At 52.9% G+C, this 24,041-nt stretch overlaps 1 protein-coding gene across 2 annotated transcripts; it reads right to left on the bottom strand.

Annotated features, from left to right (window-relative positions):
- Positions 1-2,181: 2,181 nt before the first annotated feature.
- On the bottom strand, positions 2,182-23,514 carry PES1 (pescadillo ribosomal biogenesis factor 1). Of its 2 annotated transcripts, none has more exons than XM_037878799.2 (15): positions 23,164-23,514; positions 22,380-22,459; positions 17,124-17,277; positions 16,195-16,304; positions 12,080-12,251; positions 11,543-11,632; positions 8,434-8,550; positions 8,062-8,139; positions 7,499-7,588; positions 7,184-7,314; positions 6,505-6,630; positions 5,984-6,168; positions 5,597-5,736; positions 4,286-4,453; positions 2,182-3,115 (listed from the first exon to the last, which is right to left on the bottom strand). In XM_037878799.2, exons 1-15 carry the CDS (start codon positions 23,185-23,187, stop codon positions 3,029-3,031), a joined length of 1,752 nt encoding a protein of 583 aa, XP_037734727.1. In that variant the 5' UTR covers positions 23,188-23,514; the 3' UTR covers positions 2,182-3,028. The 2 variants fall into 2 exon arrangements, with proteins under 2 accessions (XP_037734727.1, XP_037734728.1); XM_037878800.2 differs by having other exon boundaries at positions 5,597-5,733; positions 23,164-23,371.
- Between the last annotated feature and the right edge of the window lie 527 nt (positions 23,515-24,041).

The raw sequence follows: 24,041 nt of genomic DNA, 5'->3' as shown, positions 1-24,041 counted from the left end.
CTTAAGGCTGCTGATGCCCCTCAATGCTGGCCCGGCAGAGCTATACTAGGCAGTAGCCTGCCTTTGGCCAGGCTCCAGCTGGCACTTGCCTTAGTCCCTCACGTTAACCTCACCCCCTTACACAGGGGAGGTTTAACGTCTCAGAAACAAGGTGACTACACAGGACTAGCCAGGCAACGCAAGCATTCCCGCCCCAGGTCAGCAGGTTCCCAGCCTGACAAGGGGTGCTGAGCACTCAATTCACGCAGCATCACTGACAGCCCAACCCCACCCCTCACCTATATGTCGGGGCCAAAGGGAGTGGGGGGTAGAAAGAGTCAGATCATGGCCAAAGCGCTCTACAGGTGCCCTGGGACTGAGTTCAAGGGATGCAGCTGTGGCTCGTGGGAAGAGTGAGACACACACAATCAGTCCTGTTCACACCATCCTTGGAGACGGCACTGGAGCATCTCTCTGCCCTGCAGTGACCATATAGCTACAGGTTTCAGAATGGTAGCCCTGTTAGTCTGTATCAGCAAAAAAACTGAGCAGCACTTGTGGCACCTTAGAGACTAACAAATTTTTTGGGCATAAGCTTTTGTGGGCTGAAACCCACTTCACTGGATGCATGCATTGGAAAATACAGTAGGAATATATATATCCACAGAACATGAAACAATGGGTGTTGCCATACACACTGTAACGAGACCAATCCATCAAGGTGGGCTGTTATCAGCAGGAGAAAAAAAAACCTTTTGTAGTGATAATCAGGATGGCCTATTTCAAACCATTGACAAGAAGGTGTGAGTAACAGTAGGGGGGAAAATTAGCATGGGGAAATAGTTTCACTTTGTGCAACGACCCATCCACTCCCAGTCTCTATTCAAGCCAAATTTAATGGTGCCCAGTATGCAAATTAATTCCAATTCTGCAGCGTCTCATTGGAGTCTGTTTTTCAAGTTTTTTTGTTGGAGAATTGCGACTTTTAGGTCCGTAATCGAGTGACCAGGGAGGTTGAAGTGTTCTCCAACTGGTTTTTGAATGTTATAATTCTTGACGTCTGATTTGTGTCCACTGATTCTTTTACGTAGAGACTGTCCAGTTTGACCAATGTACATGGCAGATGGCCATTGCTGGCACTTGATGGCACATATCACATTGGTAGATGTGCAGGTGAACGAGCCTCTGATAGTGTGGCTGATGTTATTAGGCCCTGTGATGGTGTCCCCTGAATAGATATGTGGACACAGCTGGCAACGGGCTTTGTTACAAGGATAGGTTCCTGGGTTAGTGTTTTTGTTGTGTGGTTGCTGGTGAGTATTTGCTTCAGGTTGGGGGCCTGTCTCCCAAGATCTGTGAGAGTGAGGGATTGTCCTTCAGGATAGGTTGTAGATCCTTGATAATGCGTTGGAGAGGTTTTAGTTGGAGGCTGAAGGTGACGGCTAGTGGCCTTCTGTTATTTTCTTTGTTGGGCCTGTCCTGTAGTAGGTGACTTCTGGGAACTCTTCTGGCTCTGTCAATCTGTTTCTACACTTCAGCAGCTGGGTAGTGTAGTTTTAAGAACACCTGATAGAGATCTTGTAGGTGTTTGTCCCTGTCTGAGGGATTGGAGCAAATGCGGTTGTATCCTAGAGCTTGGCTGTAGACAATGGATCGTGTGGTGTGGTCAGGGTGAAAGCTGGAGGCATGTAGGTAGGAATAGCGGTCAGTAGGTTTCCGGTATAGGGTGGTGTTTATGTGCCCATCGCTTACTAGCACTAGTGGAGCAAATGCAGTTGTATCTTAGAGCTTAGCTGTAGACATTGGAGCTATGGCTGTAGACAATGGATTAGCACATATGTATATGTATCTTCCTACTGTATTTTCCACTGCATGCATCCAGTGAAGTGGGTTTTAGCCCACGAAAGCTTATGCCCAAATAAATTTGTTAGTCTCTAAAGTGCCACAAGTCCTCCTCGGTTTTTTTGCACATAGCTACAGACACCCAAGTGGGCCAGCCGCACCCAGCGCGTTTCCTGCATTCACCCAGGGTTCACTGAGCTCACTCTGAATAGTGATCTTTTCCCTCTCAGGAGGATTACAGTCAAATAAAAGGAGCTGGAGGCTACTGAGCAGAGCCCTGAGGCTGGGAGGGCAGCAGCTGTCACAGAGGGCTGAGCTACTGTAGCTCACAGGGGGCAACAGACCACACGGGAGGCCAGCTGTGAAAGTTGACTTTACTAAAGTACAGTAAAATAACAGCCCTTTACAAGCCCCAGCCCCTGTGCAGAGGGAAGCTCAGGGGTTGGGGGGCTGAGGCAGCTTTTCCCGGGAGGCCCCACAACCTGCCTGCACTGGCTGCAAGGGACTGTGCAGATCCCCAGCTTGCAAAGCAAACAGCAAAGGGACCCTCCCTCTGAGAGCTGCACCTGCCACAAGCTCCAAGGCACCCAGCCTGCTGGAGGAGCCCCAGCTCAGGGCCTGGGCCAGCTCACCCTGGGCCCCGTTTTTACCATTAGCTCTGTACGACCCAGAGCCTCGAGACGTTCGCCTGCACCAGGCACAGCCTCTCCTTCCCCAACCTGGGGAGAGCTGCTGACACTTAACAGGCCATTCGGCTTCTCTGGGGACCTTTGGCTGCATCCATGATCTGCTGCAGCCACGGGGAGGATTCTTCCCTTTCCACACCCCTCATCTGCCTACTTAGAGGCTCTGCTGGGAGAGACCAGGTGGGGGAATCCACTGCCCCCTCCCACCCACGACCTGTTGGCATCGGTATGGGTGAAGCAGACATGGGGAGGCTCCGGGAGCGTTCTTTGGAGGAGCCTTGGATGGGGTCCCGGAGGATGGGGGAAGAGGCTGGTTTTGTTTTTAAATAGAGGGGATAAGCGGTAATTGGGGGTGTCCCCAGAGCATCGACAGAGCTGAAAATCACAGCCAGCCAGATGCTGTTGGCTTCCGTTCAGTATGGCCTGTCCTGGAGGAGGCCCGAGGTACAGCCTAGAAAGTAGGTCTCCCAGGCCGAGGGGCAGCTCCAGTCCTGGAGGGAGGGCAGAGCCTGACAGCCCCATCACTCCCGTCGCACCTTCTTGGTTTTCTTCTTCTCTGATTTCATGGCAGCATCATGAGCTTTCCTCTTCTCAGCAAGTCTGGTTGCCTGCGGGGGGAGAAACCGCCCAGATTAACCCCTGAACACTGACAACAGTTCTTCCCCCTGCCTGTTACAGTCAGGCCAGAGCCAGATTCGAACCCCCTCCAACACTGGAGGAGACCATACCCTGATCTCAGCCTCTGGGCCAGGCCCAGCCACCCCTAAGCTCTGGGCCTGCTGCTGGATCAGGATGGTTAGCTAAGTCACTCACTAGCTCTAATTTTGTTTTTGTTTTTGTTTTTTTTTTTTTGGGGGGGGGGGGGGGGGAGTGGTGAATCACGGTACACATCACTGCTATGGACAAAGGCCCCCTGGGACACCCCAGGACCACCTCAGGGACCTAACCTTGCTGACTCCCAGGCCAGAGCTCTGCACCAGGCTTAAACTTCCATCCACCCCGGCAGGCAGCGAGAGCCTGGGGGGCGGGGGGGGGGGGGGGGGTGGAGCAGGCGGAAACTCAGATGCCCTGGGGAGTGGAGGGGGTGACGGTGCCTCCAGCAGCAAAAGGCTCAGCCTTGCTCCCATTTACTGAATGTCACCAAGCCCAGGGGAAAGCCCCAAGGGCCAAGTCCAGAGGCGAGGGGTGTACATTACAGACCAAGTGGACCAAGGGACTTGTTATAGAAAAAGCCCCCCTCCACCCCAGGAAGTTTACATGATCATTTCCATCATTGTTGAACCCAGGCCAAAGTCTCCGAATACACAATCCTCCCTCAGTGGCTTCTCCTGTTCTGTATAAACCACAGAGAGGCAGCATTGCCTAATGGATTGAGTATAGGGCTGGGAGTCAGCAACTCTGTTCTAATCACCATGGAGGCTCCAACCCTCCCTGGGACACTGAGCAAGTCACTGGCTCTGTGCCTCAGTTTCCCCATTTGTTAAGCAGGGATGATGCCCACCTACCTCCCAGAAGTGGGGGACTGGCCAGTTTCTGCCTCACTCAGTATTTTACACAGCGTGCGGACGGTTTCTGGCCTAGCACTCCCCACTCCCCCAGTGCCGTGTCATCCCCATCCAGTTAGAACTTGCTGCAGCCTGGTTCGATTAGGGTAACCCGCCTCTCTTCACCAGTGTGCACTTTGTGGTGGGAGCAGGCTGAGTGTTAAGGCCTATAGTCCTGCTCTAGTGACCAGGGGGTTCATCCCCATGCTGGGGAGCGAGCGCCGGCCACAATACCTCTCGAACTTTGCGCTTCTTCCCAAACATGATTTTCTGGTAGAGGTACTTCTCCCTCTTCTTCATCATCATGATGGCGAGACGCTTCTCCTCGCTCTGCTCCTCTTGGGCTGCTTGCTGCTTGTCCTCCAGCCGCACAATGCCTGCTGACACCTTCACTGGCAGCTTCTGGGGAGGGCACAAGAGAGCCAGTGACCTCAGAAGCCCCCTGCTGCATCCACTGCAAGGGACTCCACCCCCAGCCCTGCAGATGGCGCTGCCCATTCCCTGGCCCTATCCTGAGGGGATCCCACTGCCGAGCCTGGAGCAGCCAGGGCAGCATGAGCTAGAACTGCCTGCAGGCAAGGCAGAGCACTGAGCTAGCACCCAACTAACAAACTGCCATTAACGTCATGGCAGAGAATGCACCACGGTTCCTCCTGGATGTCCTCGGAGCTACCCCCACAGGAATTAAGGCAGAGACTGTGATGGGAAAGAGGGCACGAGCCCAGCGCCACGAACTTTAGCTGTGCTCTCTCACGCTTTTGCAATTCGTTTCCTTTCTACTTTTTTTAGAAAAAGTAGAGAAGAAAGCATGGCACTGTCTGGCTTGGGGGAACTTTCAAGGTTCCTCAGACAACGTATACACATGTTCCTAGAACACATGTATGTGACAGCTGCCATCTCGCCCAATGCACCAGGGATTGAACCGGGGACCTCCAGAGCCAAAAGCATGAGCAGCTACTGCTTGAGACAACATTACCTAGCTGAGGCTGTGCAGACTCCTGTCCTCTGTGGACTGGCACAGAGGGGGACCTGTCCCCTCCAACCTCCCATGAGTACACACAGTGTCTCGACTTTTCACTTGTGAGTGTAGCAATGGTTTTTGCTGTGCATGATCACTATGCAGATTTCAGAGAGGCTGGAGGTGGTCTGGATTTAAGGGCAGGTACTAGCCCTGGATAAAGACTGGACTGGCCTGGCCAGGCCGAGGTCCCAGCCCATTCTGCAGGAGCCCCATCAAAGATTAAAAAAAAAAAAATTCACTCCTTAAAATAATAAAAACCTCAAGCTCCAAGTCCTTTGCCCAACCCCTGCTCTCTCAGAAAGGGGCATCACATGCAGAGACCGAGTCAGGAAGCATTTGGCTCAAAGGGGAGTGTTCTGTACAGGTGAGCAGAGGGTTCAGAACGGAAGCCATTCAGCAACCTGCCTCCAGCAGGTGCTACCCAGTGGAGGGCTGAGACGGGGAGGCATGGAGCTTGACCAGAGCTGCACCACAATAGGGATGTCCCCTTCAGGGCACGCTGGCTCCATGGCTATGCATTGTACCTTTCCCTGGGATCGCTGCTCTTCCAGCTTCTTCAGTTTCCCTTCATCTTCCTTTTCAGAGTATTCTTCTCCTTCTGAGCCTTCATTATCATCATCATCTTCATCACTGTCCTCCTCCTCCTCCTCTCTGCTCTCTTCTGCTAGAGAAGTCAAGAGAGCAGAGTTACCATTCAGGATTCTAACCCCTAAGCAGAGCAGGAAGAACCAGCCTGGCATAGGCTGGCAGAGAACCTGGGTAAATGTTTCCCAGGTCTGTGCTCCTAAAGGACCTGTTGATAACCTGGGACGAGGAGGCAAAAGGAGGGAGGGACCGATGCCCAGAGGGAGGCAAAGGATGCCCAAGGTGAGAAAGCTGGCTGGATCCTCGGGACTTGGCCTCCCCATTACCTGGGTTCTTGCCCTTCTGCAGGGCCAGCAGCTTCAGCTTCTCAGGTGGGATGTAGTCCCCATCCTTCTCCGAAACGAAGGGCGAGAGGTGCGGGGGCAGCAGCACGCCGGGGAAATAATCAGCCACTGGGAGGCACATCTTGGCATTGACCGAGTCGAACACCCACTGTGGCTGGAGGTAATACCTAGGAGGGTGGGGAGAGGGCTGGAGTGAGCAAGAGGGATGGAGGGAAGGAAGAGCCAAGAGGAAGTGGATGTGGGTGGATGGCCCCCACCCCCAGCAGGGTCCCTAGAACATGGAGCAGGCCATTTGCACACCAGAAGGGGATTGGGGCAGACACCTCACTGGGGCCTGGCTCAAAGTGCACTGAAGCCAGCAGACAGGCGCCCAGGGGCAGCACGGCAGAAACGCTGAGGGCAAAGAGCGGGGCTGAATGGCTCCAGAGCAGGACAGTCAGTTGGCCTCTCCTGCCGCTTGTGCAGAGGCTCAGATCTCACCCAGGCAAAGGTGCAGAGCTCACCTGCCTATCACCTGCTTTCCCAGGCTGGGCCGGTCGACAATCTGGTGGGTGATGGTTGGATTCCTCACATCATAGGTGGCACTGATGCACATGGACTTGTCCCAAGACACTTCGCCTCCAAAACACCTGCCCAATGAGAAACACCCGTGAATCAGGCTGGGCGGGAAGGGCCCAGCACCAGCCGAGGGGCAGGGAACAGAGTCCCACGCGGGACACACAGGGGCCTCACTGTTTGCAGTGGAAACTTGCAGGGACACAGTGACATCCCACGAGGCTAAGACTGGAGAAGCCTGGATTGTCAAGAGGATCAGGAATGCAGATCCCCTCCCTCAACGTTGTCAAGGGGCCCAGGGGAATGTGCCTAGGCACCTGGGCCCACAGCACCTTCTCACAGCCACAGCCGGGCTTCAAGGTTGCTCCAGGGACTTCATTCACCCCAGCCTCGCTGGGTAGCTCTCGCAGGCAGGGACGCTGGCTGGGCTCCCCAGAGTATCACGCCTGGGTTAATCCTGCTCTCATGGCTAGAGGATCTCCAGATGGCTCATGGGCTTCCTCCATCACTAATATTGCCATTGCTCCCCACTTACTCCTGGACTTGGTACCCACCCAGGTCAGACCAAGTCCCTCGCCCCATCCCCAGGGCTCGCCCTGAGGGAGGAAGAGTGCGATCAGCACGTACCGGATGATGAAAGCTATGGGCTCCCGAGGCACCTCTCTGTTCAGGAAGAACCGCAGCCCCTCAAACAGCTTCTTCTGCTTTTCTACTGCCTCCTGCTCCTTCTTCCTCGCCGCCTCCTGCTCCGCACTCTCCTGGCCAGAGCAAGGCGCTATGAGAGGCTCCTCTACCATGCCCTCCCCTCCCCACATGCCAACCCTAGACAAGGGGAGGGACAGCGGGGAGCCCCCTCCCTTGTGGCTGTCCCTTCCCTGCCAGCCTCCTTCGAGGTGTGGGGGGACTTGGAGCAGTGATAAATTCAACCTGCTGAGCTCTTACCCCATCCACGGGGAACTCATCCACCTGCACTTCATCCTCTGGGTTTGGTGCTACCACTCGGGCTAGGCTGGCACTCAGAGCCGACAGCTTCTGCAGTGGGAAAAACCAGCAATGTGTCAGACACAGCTCCTCATATGGGGGAGGTTGCTCGGAAAGGTGGTTAAGATCCCAGGGCAAGACCCAGGAATAGCAGGCTGTAGGTCCTACGGGGGTCCTCTTTCATATCCCACCTCCAGCCGCAGCCAATACCCAAGGGCTCAAAGGAAGCCCCATAATGCACCTGGTCCATTGCATGGCACTGGGGAATGGCTCCCCTCTAGCCCCTGCCTTGGAGATCAAAGTCCCTTTTGTTTGCATGGCTACAAACGTTAACGAGTGCACCAGGGAGAGGGGCCCAGCCCTCCAGCCAGGGCAGCCAAGAATGGCAGGGTCTGTGCCCCACCCCCAGGCCAGCTGGGGAGTGTCCAGCGATGCAGGAGCCCCTGGGGAGGGGCAGGGCCCATGGCCCATTAACCAGCTCCAGGGTGTCATGTGGGGTCCGCATGGCAGGCAGGGCCTCTCACCTCCATGTAGCTCTCTGAGACCATGGCGTAGGCCTCCCCCTCCTCCGGCTTCTGCTCTGCCACAGCCTGGCCTTCAATCTACAGAGGGGAGAGGGGTGAAGGCAGGGCCAGAGTCTGGCATGATCCTGCTGCTCCCTTCCCCAGCCTCTCAGGCAGTCACCACCCTTCCAGCAGGATCCGACCGTGCTGGACCCACCCACAGCACTCCCTCCCCACCAGTAGGGGCAGGCTGGCTCCCCAACACTAAGCACCCAGGCAAGGGGAAGAACCTGGATCACACTGCAGTGCCCCAGGCCTGCTGCAAGAGTCACCTCTCCGCTTGCTACCAGGGGCCTGGGATCGTAAACCCCGGTGGTGCCCTCCGCCCATCACCTTGGGGGGGTAATGCAGGTTGAGGGACTGGTAGAGGCGGAAGTTCACAAAGCCCAGCAGCGTGGTGTAGAACTCCGTGAAGGTCGCCATGACCCTGTAGTCCACGTCCGTCGGGTGCTGGAAGAGACAGTGGGAGGTCAACCAGGGGCATCAACAGAGCTTAGGGGGAAGCAGTGATAACCAGCACCTTCTCCCGTGCAGAGCTGGGGCCAGGAGTGGCTGTGGCTCCGGGACAGGAGGATGTGGACAGGAGTAAGGGGGCCCTGGCTGGGACCATAGCTGGGGGGCAGGAGCAGAGCCCCGGGCATGGGTTCTGCAGCCGGGATCAGGTGTGTGGCCGGGCACGGAGCCGATGGCAGACAGGACCCCGCATGTAGGGCTGGGAGTGGAGCCCCGGGCCCTGCAGCCAATACTCAGTGGCGGGGCAAGGAGCAGAGCTGGGTGGCGCTCCCTCCCCACCCTTCCGGGGGCTGACCCAGACCTCAGCTACACGCCCCCAAAATGTTCCTCAGCACCCCCTAGAGGGGCATGCAGCACAGACTGGGGGACCTCTGCTGTAAAGCAACTTCTCACAGTGAAACCTGGGGGCGCTGCAGCACTCCCCGCAACCCTAGTTCCCGCGCCTATATCCCTCAGTTTCACTCAGAGAACACCACTATACCGCCCCCGCCCCCACACAAGCCTGGGAACTGTCTGCCTGGCAAATGCTCAGCTCCAAGAGCCGGAGCACAGAGCTGAACAGGGCTGTCTCCCCCCGACCAGGGGACAAGGTGTTGTTCAGCCCTCTGCAGCGGTAGCAGCCCCATGTGCAGTGAGCCAGGGAGAACTCCATCTCCAGGCAACGGCAGGAAGAAACTCACTGACTCTGCATTTAAGACTCATCCCCCTCGCCCCAGCCCCATCTCGCACAGTTACCCACCCAGCATTCACAGGAGCTGCCTCCATGCCCCAGGCCAGCGATTTCCAGGCTGCTCATTAAGTGCTCTCAGCGGGCACTGCTGGGAGGTAACAACCTTGGGAAAAGGTCCTTGAGGGCTGACGGGAGGGAGCCTGCAGAGTCCCACCCACCCAGTCCCCTAGCAGGGCAGGGTATGATACGTTAGCAGCAGAGTAGGCCCCTACATGGCATTGGCTGTATGTCACCCACTCTACCCTGGGAACCCCAGGGCAGCCAAGGAACAAGGGAACGTTTCTGTCAACCCTGGAGCGAAGATCAAACCACGCAAGAGAGGTTCCCCAGAGCATGGCAGACTCAAGAAGATGGGAGGTTGGTCTTAAAGCACACAATTAACAGAGAGGGCTCCTGGGTGTGAGACTCAGTTCAGTGACCCGTGGAGACCCTCCAGGGGATCACCAAGAGAAAGCAAAATGCACAGGAGTGCCGCCTGTGGTCAAAGCCCTGGACTGGGCAGATTCAGCTGGAGATGGCTGGACAGCATCTCTGGGACTGTCTGCTGCTCAGTCTGCAGGGATCTGGCAGATCTCAGTGTGTCTTAAAGGTCAGCAAAGGTCATTGATTTCTAGTCAACTGGAGGGGCACAATGCAGATCCCCAGCCAGTAAATGAATAACCCAGTAGAGACATTGGGTGTGGGGGGGAGGGGGGAAAGGGGGGCTGAAAAGAGAAAAGACAAGACCTTCCTGGGGCAGTGGGAACTAGAAATTGAGGTCGATAGGACATGTCAGAAGGGGAGGAGAGCAGGATCTTCAAAGAGATACTCTAGCTCAGCCAGAAGTTCTGAGCCTGATGCAGGAATTGTGGCGTGAAGTTCTCCAGCCTGTGTCATACAGCAGGTCAGACTACATGATCAGAGTGGTCCCGTCTGACTTTCACTCTATGAATCTATAACTAGAGCAAACCCAGAGGGAAGACCCAGTGGCCGGCGTTCTAGCCTGGTGTTGGGAAGACCCGAGTTCGATTCCTGCTCTGCAACAAACATCCTGTGACTTAAGGCAAGTCACATAGTCTCTGTGCCTCCCCTGCCCACCTGTGCAACGGGGTGGACAGCCCTCTCGGCAGCGCTGTGGGACTCAGATGCCACGGTAGCAGGGGGCCAGATAAGTATGGAGAGAGAGAGAGCCAGTGGCAAAGTGAAATGCTGATGAACAGGGGCAGCAGGGGCCATTCAACCTTAACTCTGCCCCCTTGTTCACGTGCACCAAAAGTCCGTGACAACATGATCACCCCGTTGTCCCTGCAGGACCCTGCTCTGTTCGTTGTCCTTCACACTCTCATATCACTTCTAACCTGCGCAGCAAAGGACAGTCCTGTTTATGGCACCTCACAGCCTTCATATAAAGGAGAGTTTACAGAAGATGACATTTGTAGTCTAACAGCCTGGCTCCCCTCCTGAAGCCCAGATACTAGCATCCCCATCTGCTCTCCAAGTCCCAGCTCCAGCACAACTGAACTGGAAACAAATCCCAGCTTCTTTGTCAAGATGATCACAACAGACTCCCCCCAGCTTATCTGGCAGAGCAGTCAGAGGGCAGCAAAGGACCCCCCACACTGCCCTGAGTCTGCTCCGACCTGGCCTGTGTGGAGACAATTAGCAGCTAATGAGGGACCCCACCCCAGGACAAGGGCTGAGACCCGACCCTCTCTGATGGGACCAGCTTTGAGTTTCCACCAACTGGAGCTGTCTGGAAGCTCGCTAGGGAAGGCTCCGTCCGCCTTCCATCCCACTCACAGCCACCCAGCCCGTTAATCTTTAATAAAGTTCAGAGAAGTAATTAAAGTTAATTATTTTCAGCCCAAGAGGAGAACAATGAGCTGGCTGGGCTGTTACAGGCACGCAGGAGGGTTGCTGACTAGTGCATGCAGGGCGATGACTCTGACCCAGAGGCAGGGGCTCCCCAGAAGGGCAGGTGAGAGGCTGTTTCAGACGGTTCCCTGGGCATTAGGCCCCATGATATCCTGAGCACCATGCAGGCCCTGGGGGGCAGCTCAGCTACAGCAGCTTCGAGGAGCCACCCTGCCCTCTCCTGGGACTCCCCCACCCCCATACTGATGGAAGGATACTAGAGCCCCCCCCCGCATCTTATTCACAGGCCTTAGGGAGGTTGGGGGATGGACAGACAGACACAGGAGCAGAGCGCACGGTACTCACATCGTGGGCAAAGGCATATGGAGCAATCCAGGTGATGGGCTGCCCCAGCACCTCGGCCTGGTAATAGATCCCTTTGATGGACAGGAACACCTGGTGGGAGAGCAAAGGGAGAGGAGCTAGAGAAGGGGTTGGGTGGGGGTGGGGGCATGGCTGCCGGCAGGAAAGGAGACAGCCTGGCTAGCGCACTGTGAATCCTACATGCATTCAGGCCTCCTCCACCCTCCAGCAGCATAAGCAGGGCTCTCAGATCTGTATTAGGCAGGAGACTGACATCCCTTAACCCCTCGCTATCCAGGGAGTGAATTTTTTCCAGAGCACATGCTGACAACAGCATAGCGCTGCCCTGCTGCAGAAGGCCTCTCCCCCGCTTCTCCCCGGGAACGCTCAGGGCAAGCATTAGTTGGTGACTAGATGCTCTGGAACCGAAGGCATCTCTGAGCCCAACTGCCCAGCCAGCCACACCAGGGTGCCTCTCGCCGATGCCCTCACTGCACTGCCCAGGCAGGCGAAGGGCCTGCGCTGGCAGGGGACTCTCACCTTGCGCAAGGAGCGGGAGGCGACGACGTAGTTGAGGAACTCCACGGTGAGGCGGCGGCACAGCTGGATGGTCTGCACGTGGCACTTGCCAGTGCGCGGGAAGGTGGCAAAGAGGAAGCACATGGACAGTGCGTCATCCAGGTCTCGCAGGGCATCGATGAAGGTTGGGTACCTGCATCCGCCACAGGAGAGAATCCCGGTGAGAGCAGGAGGGGGCTCCAAAGAGCAGCATCCTCCCACACCGCTAATAAGGCGGCACTTGCACCCAGCCCAGGAGTGGCAAAAACTGGAGCCTTCCAACAGCTGTTGGGTGGCCCCTGTGAACCAAGTCTGGGGACATCTCAGACCAGTTCTAGCGAGCAGGCTTCCTCATCCCTGAGCTCCTCACTACACAGCTGGCACCAGATGCCAACAAAGCCAGGGGATCTGCAGATACCCTAGTGTGGGGTCGGAGTCCAGACCCACTTTGGTGCCATTCAGGCAGGTAGTGAATAACAAGCCCCGGCATGGACACCTACACTTGCGGCAAAGAGGAAATACACAGCGGGGAGGAACAAGATGGAGACAGCCTGGGAAGCTCACTAGTGCAAGAATAAATCATGTTCCTGCTGCCTGACTTGTGCAAACACCTGCGGCTCCCTGGCTTGTATGCTGCATGTGTTTGCATTGTGTACAATGCACGCTTCACCAACCCACACCACACTAGATTGTGAACACTCCCTTTGGTCTGTTTATGGTACCACCACACCTGGATTCCAGTGTCCAGCGGGTCTGCACTGCTACCGCTGTTACTGTGATTGGCCGTACCCGGATACCTACCTTTACAGTCAACAGGAGGAGAGGGACAGAGTCTCAAAAGCTATTTAGGCACCTAGGGCAGTTTTCAAAAGTAGGCGCCTCACTGCATCGTTTGGTGCCACTGACCTTTGAAAGTCTGCCCCATAGCGCTGTCAGACAACAGACGCTTTACACACATAGAACAAGCCCTGCAACAAAGCTCTTACCAAAAGAGATGGGAGGCAGCATGGGCTTGAGCTAGGCTGCTGATCTGGGAGTCACAAGACCTAGGTTCTACTCCTGGCTCTGCTGTGCATCTTCCCTTCTCTGGCTGTTTCCCCTCCCAACCACTGTCTTGTCTCTGTAGACTGTTAGCTCTCTGTCTCTTATGAGGTGTTTGTACAGCACCTAGCACAATAGGGCCCTGACCTCAGCCGAGGCCTCCAGGCAACACTGGAACACAGATCAGCTCTGCTGATTATGGCACGTTGGTGGGTGCATCCTTCATGTTTCACTGCAGTCACCATGTGACTGGGCAGATCATCTGCATGATTCACACTCTTCTAGGAGTGACTCCAAGCATCATCTTTGAAATCACCATTCAGGGAGAGAAGGGGAGCCCATGACATCCTGCTAGGTATCACACAGGCCCCTGGGGCCTGGAACTTGTACTAAGGCTGTGCAGGCTCAACCCTGCTTTGCTCCATTGTCTCTTCAACTCATAAGCAGCGGTTTATAAACATTTTAAAGGCAACGATGCAGCTCACAGGAAGAGCAAACTATCCTAGTGTGTAGGAAAGATAGGAAGTATGGCAAGAGACCGCCCTGGCTTAACCAGGAGATCCTCAATGATCTAAAACTCAAAACATCTACAAAAAGTGGAAACTCAGCCAAATTACAAAGGATGAATATAAACAAATAACACAAGTACGGACGGACAAAATGGCACAAAACAAGATCAAACTAGCTAGGAGCATAAAAGGTAACAAGAAAATATTCTAAAAATACATTAGAAGCAAGAGGAAGACCAAGGACAGAGTAGGCCCATTACTCAAAGAGGGGGGAAGACAATAATAGAAAATGTGGAAATTGCAGAGGTGCTTAATGACTTCTTTGTTTCGGTTTTCACCAAGAAGGTTGGTGGAGACTGGATGTCTAACATAGTGAATGCCAGTGAAAATGAGGTAGGATCAGAGTCTAAAATAGGAAAAGAACCAGTCAAAAATTACTTAGACAAGTTAGAAGTCTTCAAATCACCAGGGCCTGATGAAATGCATCCTAAAATACTCAAGGAGCTGACTGAGGAGATATCTGAGGCATTAGCAATTATCTTTGAAAAGTCATGGAAGATGGGAAACATTCCAGAAGACTGGAAAAGGGCAATTATAGTCATCTATAAAAAGGGAAATAAAGACAACCTGGGGGAATTACAGACCAGTCAGCTTAACTTCTGTACCTGGAAAGATAATGGAGCAAATAATTAAGCAATGAATTTGCAAACACCTAGAAGATAATAAGGTGATAAGTAACAGTCAGCATGGATTTGAGGGAAGCGATAGCTCAGTGGTTTCAGCACTGGCCTGCTAAACACAGGGTTGTGAGTTCAATTCTTGAGGGGGCCATTTAGGGATCTGGGGCAAAAATTGGGGATTGGTCCTGCTTTGAGAAGAGGGTTGGACTAGATGACCTCCTGAGGTCCCTTCCAATCCTGATATTCTCTGATTCTATGAAATTGTGACAAACCAACCTGATAGCTTTCTTTGACAGAGTAACAAGCCTTGTGTATGGGGGTAAGTGGTAGATGTGGTATATCTTGACTTTAGTAAGACTTTTGACACTGTCTTGCATGACGTTCTCATAAACAAACTAGGGAAATACAACCTAGATGGAACTACTACAAGGTGGGTGCATAACTAGTTTGAAAATCATTCCCAGAGAGTAGATATCAGTGGTTCACATTCATGCTGGAAGGGGTCCTGCAGGGATCGGTTCTAGGTCCACTTCTGTTCAATATCTTCATCAGTGATTTAGATAATGGCATAGAGAGTATACTTATAAAGTTTGTGGACAATATCAAGCTGGGAGGGGTTGCAAGTCCTTTGGAGGATAGGATTAAAATTCAGAATGATCTGGAGAAACAGTCTGAAGTAAATAGGATGAAATTCAATAAGGACAAATCCAAAGTACTCCACTTAGGAAGGAACAATCAATCAGTTGCACACATAAAAAATGGGAAATGACTCTTAAGAAGGAGTACAGCGGAATCTTTGTACTTTGGGGATCACAAACTAAATACAGGTTTCAGAGTAACAGCTGTGTTAGTCTGTATTTCCACAGTATGCATCCGATGAAGTGAGCTGTAGCTCACAAAAGCTTATGCTCAAATAAATTGGTTAGTCTCTAAGGTGCCACAAGTACTCCTTTTCTTTTTACAAACTAAATAGGAGTCGGTGTATCGCTGTTGCAAAAAAAAAAAAAAAAAAAGCAAGCATCATTCTGGGATGTATTAGCAGGAGTGTTGTAAGCAAGGCACGAGAAGTAATTCTTCTGCTCTACTCTTCGCTGATTAGGCTTCAACTGGAGTATTGTGTCCAGTTCTGGGCACCACATTTCAGGAAAGATGTGGACAAACTGGAGAAAGTCCAGAGAAGAGCAACAAAAATTATTAAAGGTCTAAAAAACATGACCTATGAGGGAAGATTGAAAAAACTGGGTTTGTTTAGTCTGGAGAAGAGAAGACTGAGAGGGGATATGATAAGAGTTTTCAAGTACATAAAACTTGTTACAAGGAGGAGTGAAAAATATTGTTCTTCTTAACCTCTGAGGCTAGGACAAGAAACAATGGGCTTAAATTGCAGCAAGGTTGGACATTAGGAAAAACTTCCTGTCAGGGTGGTTAAGCACTGGAATAAATTGCCTAGGGAGGTTATGGAATCTCCATCATTGGGGGTTGGACAAACACCAGTCAAGGATGGTCTAGATAATACTTAGTCCTGCCTTGAGTGCAGGGGCCTGGACTAGACGACCTCTTGAGGTCCCTTCCACTTCTGTGATTCTATCTTGGAATGAGTCAGTCACATGAGCTGCAGTCGTGGGATTCGATGCTTGGAAGAGGCTGCCTGAGGTCAAGCCCAAGCAGTGTCCCAGGTACAAGTCCTACTGCTGGGGGGCGTGACAGTCCCTGGTCCAGCTGCTTGCTCGGATGGATTCTTGCTAATCAGACTAAGCCTTCTAAGTTCCAGCCAGCCTACGTGGATACCTTATCTGCTATACAACAACAGGGCTGTTTCACACCGTGCTATCGGTGGGTGTCCCAGCCCTGGCAATCTCCACCTCACCTCTCCTTGATGATGTGGTCAAGCTTGTAGCTGGGCTTGTTATCTTTCAGCCGCTCCACGGTGTTCCACTCGCTCTTCCCGTACGCTTTCCGGAGCTTCCGGACAAATACCTGAGCGGAGACAGAGAGGCCGGGGGTTGATACAAGGGAATGCAATCATGTGACCATCTCCTGCACCTATCACACTTCAGGTCAAGGCATACAGCACATTCCCATCACTGCCAAGGGCTCGATTAACAGACCCAACAGGGAACAGGCCTCAAAACCTGCCTTCTCACAGCACACCAGCACATCACGCACTGGCAGAGAGGACCAAGGGGACTTGTGTAAGGTCACCCAGAAAGTCAGGAGCAGAGCAGGGGAAAGAACCCCGGAGTCCTGGCTCCCAGTCCACTACTCTCTTTGCTGGATCATGCTGCTCTGCCCTTCAGCGCATAGTAATAAACCAGGCACCTCTACCCACTCAGAATCAAAGCCCACTATTGCTCTCTACTGCCAATATAAGTGCCCCACCACTAGGGCTGTGTCCTTCACACAGGCCTAAAATCCTAAGCAAAGGTCCTGTGGCATGTTAACAAGCACAGCTGGATCTACAGCAACAGACCATCTGCACCAGCAGTGACAGACTCCCAGGCAGGCTTCAGATCCGCAGCTTCCCACTCTACCAAGCCACCAGCCTAAGAAGTCACACACAGCAGCTGGTGCCTGCCTCCTTCGGTTTCCAAAGCCCAGAATGCCCATGACAAGAGCAGCCCCAAGAGCCATGGCACGTTAGGAACACGCACAACCTAACGGGAGGTGGACAGCAGCCCAGGCAAGGGAGGCCAGGAGCTCCAGAGCCTGTATGTAGAGGGGTGGTAAGGGAATGTCTTTTTCAAATGGAACAGAGCTAATATAACTCACAGGGCTCAGCTGGCCCTCTCAGCCTACCTTATACTCCCGAAACTTGTTGACGATGGGCTCATGAAGGAGGAACTTGATGTCTTTGAGGAGGTAAAAGGTCCGGGCAGCAGTGGAGCCTTTGTTCACCTTTTTCTTGTGTTTGGGCTCATGGGGGTAGATCCCCTTCAGGATACACAGACGCCTGCAACACAGACACAGAGGAGATGAGAAACCACACAAAGACACTAGTGGCTCAAGGCACTGGTGATGGGATGCCCCTGAACTTCATTAATAGAGAGTTAAGGTGGCTTAGTGCCCTTGTACAAGGTGGGCAGTGGGTGGTAAACAAACCTCTGAAAACCAGGAAATACTCAAGCCCACCCCCTGCATGTGTCTAATGTTTGATTTGGAAAGTGGTTTGGGACATTCCCTGCAACCGACTTTGCAGGATCCGTGCTAAGTCGCCATACACAGCATTGCAGCATACAGAGCAGTAGCAGAGTTTGGAACATGCTACTCAAGGCTACGTTCCAAACAGTGTAAAGCAGCACTGGGCCCAGCAGTCATTCTCTCATAACTGTTTATAGCACGATCTGTAAAGTACTGCCTAAGTCATCATGTGCAGTCTTTCAAAATATAGATTCAAGCCCCTTCGAAGACAGCTGTGCTACTCAAGGCACTTTCCCAAGAATATAAACACACCTGTGTCACAGGCTGAAGCTATGTCTATACTAGAGACCTTACAGGGGCACAGCCACAGACATGGACCAGCCAAGGAAACGTAAACACCTACGAGCAGATTGCATGGGAGACGCAGGAGAAAAGGTACAACAGGGACCAGCAGCAGCGCCAAGTGAAAGCAAAGGAACTGTGTCAGGCATACCAGAAGGCCAAAGAGGCCAACAATCAATCTGATGCCACGCCACAGACCTGAAGAGCTTCATTCTACACTTGACAGAGACACCAACACCCCACAAACCACCGTCATGGAACAGTGGGGGGGAAATAAACACTGCTACTCCACCCCAAGGGACATTAAGGACAACAGCTTCACATATACAGCAGCCATAGCTCTCACACATCAGTGTGTGCAAATAAAATGGATATGAATGTTCTTTCCCCTTAATATATTAACGAAACAGAATGTAACAAGTTTTTTATTGTATTTGCTTTTAAATCACACAGCCTTTTTTTGCATTGGTATTGTTACTGAATAAATTTATATTATTTGGAAAACTAATTCATCTTTCTTGGTTCACAGCATATGCTGCAGAGTGCCTAGCAGTTCTGAAAGCACCCACTTACTTGTTACCGTACACAGTGGGACACAACCCATAAGGTCAGTGACACACACTGTAATAACCACAAATGTACACCAAGCACCGCAAAATTAATAGGTGCATTGTCAGTATTATATTCATTGACGTACATCAAGCACCACACAGTTCATAACAGGCTCCAAAATAGCAGGGTCAGGGAGAGCACGGTATACCACAATGCGTTACTATGGCTCACTGTTAAAGTACTACTCCTGGGGGAATTTGGCGGAAAAAAATGGAAAATTCTGACAATTTTATTTGTCAGAATAACAAGATAATCACATCAGTTTCAATTATTTTGGTAATTAATTGCAAAAATATATGTCAGCAAGTATGTCTGTAACAATACAGACAACAAAAAGATTCAGGAAATGTTTTTTGACAAATAGATTTCTTACTAGGTATATTAATAGAGAACTTGGAGTACACAACAATACAAAACCATATTTCCCACACGCCTCAGAAGCAGTGCAAAGGCTTGAGGGAGTCAGGAATAATGGAGGAGCTAAGGGACAGGAAAGTAATTGCTGGGAAGGGACCTGGGTATGAACTGGAAGGTTGTTGAGGGCAAGCTCTCTGTCCTGGTGCCACAGCAGCCCCTGCTGGGTGAAAAGTGTAACTGCAGCACATCTCCAGCAGAATGTATTTTCTGCAGAGAAAAAAAAATTATGCATGACCCATATATTCTGCACATACACAACGGTGCAGAATTCCCCCAGGAGTAAAGTGCACTTTCAAATCCTCCCTGAGCCATATAGCCCTGTTGAGCTCTAACAGCCCTTGTTCAAACTCAGCAGACAGAAGTCCACCTCTGCCTTCCATCTCAGCAGTAATTTCCTCCCCTTTACTTCACAGATATCATGCAGGACATGGCAGGCAGCTACCATCATTGGGAATTTCCTCCCCACAGATCTAATCTTGTGAGTAAACACTACCAATGTCCCTTCAATCAACCAAAAAGCACATTCAACTGTCATTCTCCACCTGCTGAGCCGATAGCTGAATCTCTCCTTGGTGCTGTTGAGGTGGCCGGTGTACAGCTTCATAAGCCAGGGGAGTAAAGGGTAGGCTGTGTCACCTAGGATCACTATTGGCATTTTAACATCACCAGTGGCAATCCACCAGTCAGGAAATAAAGTCCATGCTTGTGACTTTATGAACAATCCTGTGTTCTTAAAGACATGAGTGTCATGCCCCTTCCCTGAACCAGCCTACACTGATGTCAGTGAAGTATGCCCAGTGATCCACAGCGCTTGCACAACCATAGAAAAGTAGTCCTTTCTGTTGATGTACTCTGTGGCTAGGTGGTCTAGTGCCAAAACAGATGGCACGCATATAACCCTATGCCTCCACCACAGGTCAGGAACCCCATTGCTGCAAAGCCATCCACTATGTCCTGCACATTGCTGAGAATGACCTGACCAGTAGCAATCCCGCATTACAAATTTCAACAGTGCAATCCCCACTCACTTCTCCACTGTCAGCACAGTTCTTAGTTTGGTGTCCCTGCGCTGAAGGGCTGGGGTGAGCTCAACACAGTTCTAGGAATGTGGCCTTGTGCACACGAAAGTGCTGCAGCCACTGCTTGTCATCATAAGCATGCATTTTGATGCGATCCCACCAGTAAGCGTTCATTTCTCAGTCCCAGAATAGGCACTCCACCACGTACGGCTGCTCTGTGATCAACAACCCTGAATGGGTTCTCGCTATGTCCCACAGCAATCTGCCCTCCAAGAAGTCATCTTGTTCCCCGCTACAGTAACTCCTTGCATCCTTGCATAACGTTGTAGTTACGTTCCTGAAAAATGCTACCTTAAGCGAAACAATGTTAAGTGAATTCAATTTCCCCATAAGAATTAATGTGGGGGGGAGGGGGAAGGGGGAGGAGAGGTTTAGGTTCCAGGGAAATTTTTTTTGCCAGACAAAAGACTATATTTTTATATTTATTATACATACACACACATACACACACACAGGATAAGTTTTAAACAAAAATTTAATACTGTACACAGCAGTGATGTGAAGCTTGGTTGAAGTGGCAGAGGGTGGCATATTTTCCAGGGAATGCCTTACCGCTAAATGATGAACTAGCACTTGACTGAGCCCTCCACACACTACAAGCCTCACACACTACAAGGCAGCATGAATGGAGGGAGGGGAGACAGCATGGCAGAGAGAGACAGACACACACCATGTGTGAGAGAGAGAGAGAGAGAGAGAGAGAGATGCACATTGCCCCTTTAAGTACGCTCACCCCACTTTAAGTACACTGCCTTTGCTGTAGCTCATGAAAGCTTATGCTCAAATAAGTCTGTTAGTCTCTAAGGTGCCACAAGTCCTCCTTTTCTTTTTGCCTTTTTAAGTAGATCTGCAAGTTGAGACAGCAGCTGCTGCCAGCAAGCTCTCTCCGTCCTGAGCCCCATCCTGTCTCCCCTGCTCTGGGGAGATGGGGGCCAGAAGCAGCGGGAAGGGGGACACCCAGACATTAGCACCCCTCTTCCCCCACTGCACAGCAAGCAGGAGGCTCTCGGGAGCAGCTCCAGGGCAGAGGGCAGGAGCAGCACAGGGTAGTGGGGGGAGGGACAGCTGAACTGCCCGACAATTGATAGCTTGGTGGGCAGCTGCCACACAGGAAACTTAGGGGAGCTGATAGGAGTGCTGCTGGTCCACCCTGGGTCCAAGCCCCCACCAGCTCGATCCAATGGACTACTCTTCCTGCAAGCAGTGGACAAAGCAGGCAGTCTCTTATAAACAACGTTATAAGGGAGCATTGAGCAACTTTAAACAAGCATGTTCTCTAATTGATCAGCAACAAAACGTTAACAGGGACGACTTTAAGTGAGGAGTTAATGTACTTCAGTTCTTCTTGAGGCTCTGTAAATACCGAAGGAGCATGCGTCCTGTGCTTGCAACACTCATGCCAATAGGGCAGAGCTGTACAGGCTCCGTGATTCTGTCAAAGGTGACAAACAGCAAGGAAGAGGGCTGTACAGATGTCTTTCAAAAAAAAAAAAAAAATCCCACACATGAAAAATTATGGGAGTTAGATAACATTATGGGAAGGAGAGAGTTGCACACTGTGAAGTTGACCCTTGCTGCCAGCCACCCCTGGGCGACTTGTTTCTGCTTCACCATGCATTGCCAAAGCTTCCCAAGAGACAGTGCTGCTGGACTACCCATGGTGCACCACACTGTACACTTCTACATGCTTCCCAATGCAACACATGAGGATCTGAATCTCTTTGGTGCATCAGTTGGGCTTGGCCAACCTGGAGTTACAAGTTTTACCCTTAATAACTTTCCAATATGGCTTCCGTGTAGAGAGAGTGGGTACCATGTACTAGCTGAGATAGATTCTGAGCAACTGAGTTCAACTTGGGGAGGATCTAAAGTTTGAGCCCCAAGTATGTGCAAAAAAGGGTAGAAGAATGGTGATTTTGTAAACAGTTCACTACGGGCTTGTCTACACTGGCAGCGCTTTAATGTGGCTTGGGTAGTCGCAGCAAGTGATGGGAGAGAGCTCTCCCAGAGCTCTAAATCAATCAACTCCACGAGGGGCGTAGCTCCCAGCGCCGGTGCACTGTCTATACCGGCATGTTACAGCGCTGAAACTTGCAGCACTTGGTCTGTGTTTTTTCACACCCCTAAGTGAGAAAATTGCAGTGCTGTAAAGCGCCAGTGTGGACAAGCCCTAAGACCAGATGCTCACATCTCTTTATATGCTTACTAGCAACCTTAACACAGAAAACAGACTGAACTGGCTGAGAGGAGCAACATATATATACATAAGCAAACAGAATCCCCTTTCGCCTCTAGAAGAGGAACCCTGCAGGACAGGACTATCACAGATTAGCAAAGGAGGCTGGACAGCTCTTGCACTGTAAGTCACATTACACAGGAACAGAACAAGTCAATATCCAAGGCTGACAATTCAACATTTTTCAGCTTCTCTCACCTCACTTGGAAACCCTAAACCATTCCTTACCTGAAGTCTGCGAGGCTCAGCTGCAGTTTCTTCCGGGCCTTGTTTCTAGTGATGTAGTTTGTGGCTGATCCCCTCTCGTACTTAGGAAGAAACAAGGACAAAGATTCATTAGCTGCACAGGGGACAGAAGTTTCCTTGAATTGGGATCACAGAGCACAGGGAAAACTAGTGACTGATTCAGAGAAGGTGAGGTGAGTAACTCAGTATAGCGATTAAGCAGAATAATCCACACAGGATCCGAGATACAGAAAAAGAGGCTCACCTCCCAATTGGGGATCCTTTAGAGAACAGCTACCTAGGATCCCAGGAATCTATCGATAGCAGCAATATTCTGTGGATTATTACCCGAGCGCAGGACATGCAGCAGGAACCCACAGCAGCTGAGGCAAGAAGGGATTTACACGAGGTGCCCTGACACCCAGCTGAGAGCGATCTGTGGGCACTCTACGAGCTGGCAAGCCCACGCCACGAGGGGCCCTAATGGGGGGGGGGGCACTCCCGGTGGCTACCGGGTGCCGGCACGTGCCCCGCCCGCACGGAAAGCGGCGCCGGGGGCAGCAGGCCCGGCCCGCCGCAGACCGGGGCCGCCGCGCTGCTGGCAGCGAGCGGAGCCCCGGCACGCCCGGGAGGAGACCGAGCCCGGCCCGCGGCCCCGCGGGGACCCGCTTGCTCAGGCGGCTCCGGGGCGAAGCGAGCTCGCGAGCCGCTGCCCAGCGCGGGGGCCGAGCCCCGACGGGCCAGGCAGCGGGAGGGGCGAGCGGCGCAGCAGCCCCGCGGCCGGTACCTTCTTCTTCTCCAGGCCGCCCATGGCTGCGGCTCAGCGGCGGCCGCGCTCTGGGGTCTCCAGGCGGCTGCTCCAACTGCTCCCGCGTGGCGCGCGGCCCCGAGGACCCCACGGGCCGGGGCTGCCTCTCGCTGCCTGCGCGGGCGGCACCATCCGAGCGGCCCTGCGCCAGGCCACCGCCTCGCTCCCGGCGCGGAGCCTGCAGCGCCGCCGGCCCGGGGCGCGGGAAGCCTCAGGAGGGCAGCGAGGGGCGCCCGCGCGCCCCTCAGGCACGAGTCGGGCAGACCCTGGGCTCGCGGGGCCTGCTGGGAAAGGGGTCCAGAGACTGCGCAGGCCACGCTGGGAGGGGGGCAGGCCTGCGCGGGGCATGCCGGGAAAGGGGCGGGGCGGCCGCTGCTGGGGTTCTATAGGGACGGTCCTGATCTGGGGCCGTGAGAGCGCGGCGTGTCCACACGGGCGCCTGTTACCCCGCCCCGCCCCCGCGTTGGCTGCCCGGTCGCCCTGCCCCGCCGGAGTCGCCCGGGGGCTGCGGACAAGGGGCGGGGAGCGGCTCTGGGCGTCTGAGCGCTGAGGGCGGCTCCGGCCGCGGCGTGCTCGGCGCTGCCCCTCTCTGCTGGGGCCGTGAGGAGAGCCGGAGGGGGCGGGGGCTTGCGCGCCTTGGTGGCAGACCTGCCGCTCGCTGTGGTTCATGAAGACGCGGCGGGTCCTTACACCTGGCCCCAGGTTTTTACCAAAAATAGTTTCCAAGTTTCAGTCAGTTAATTTACCAGTATTTTTTCCAAAGCTGCATGCTATTAAAGGGCCATCTGAGTTGCATACTTTAGATGCTAGAAGGGTATTAACATATTCTTTAAATAGACCTAAAGGTTTTAGGAACT

Source organism: Chelonia mydas, chromosome 15 (assembly GCF_015237465.2).
Source record: "Chelonia mydas isolate rCheMyd1 chromosome 15, rCheMyd1.pri.v2, whole genome shotgun sequence".
Lineage (NCBI taxonomy): Eukaryota > Metazoa > Chordata > Testudines > Cheloniidae > Chelonia > Chelonia mydas.
This window is presented reverse-complemented; position numbering and strand designations above follow the sequence as displayed.

What these genes read in the sequence shown, in the direction of transcription:
- PES1 (XM_037878799.2), bottom strand. Translation starts at nt 23,187, where the DNA reads ATGGGCGGCCTGGAGAAGAAGAAG. An exon ending in GACCACATCATCAAGGAGAG is followed by an intron (nt 12,252 to 16,194) that starts GTGAGGTGGAGA and finishes TGGCGGATGCAG; the next exon opens with GTACCCAACCTTCATCGATG. An exon ending in AGCAGCGATCCCAGGGAAAG is followed by an intron (nt 4,454 to 5,596) that starts GTACAATGCATA and finishes TGCCCTCCCCAG; the next exon opens with AAGCTGCCAGTGAAGGTGTC.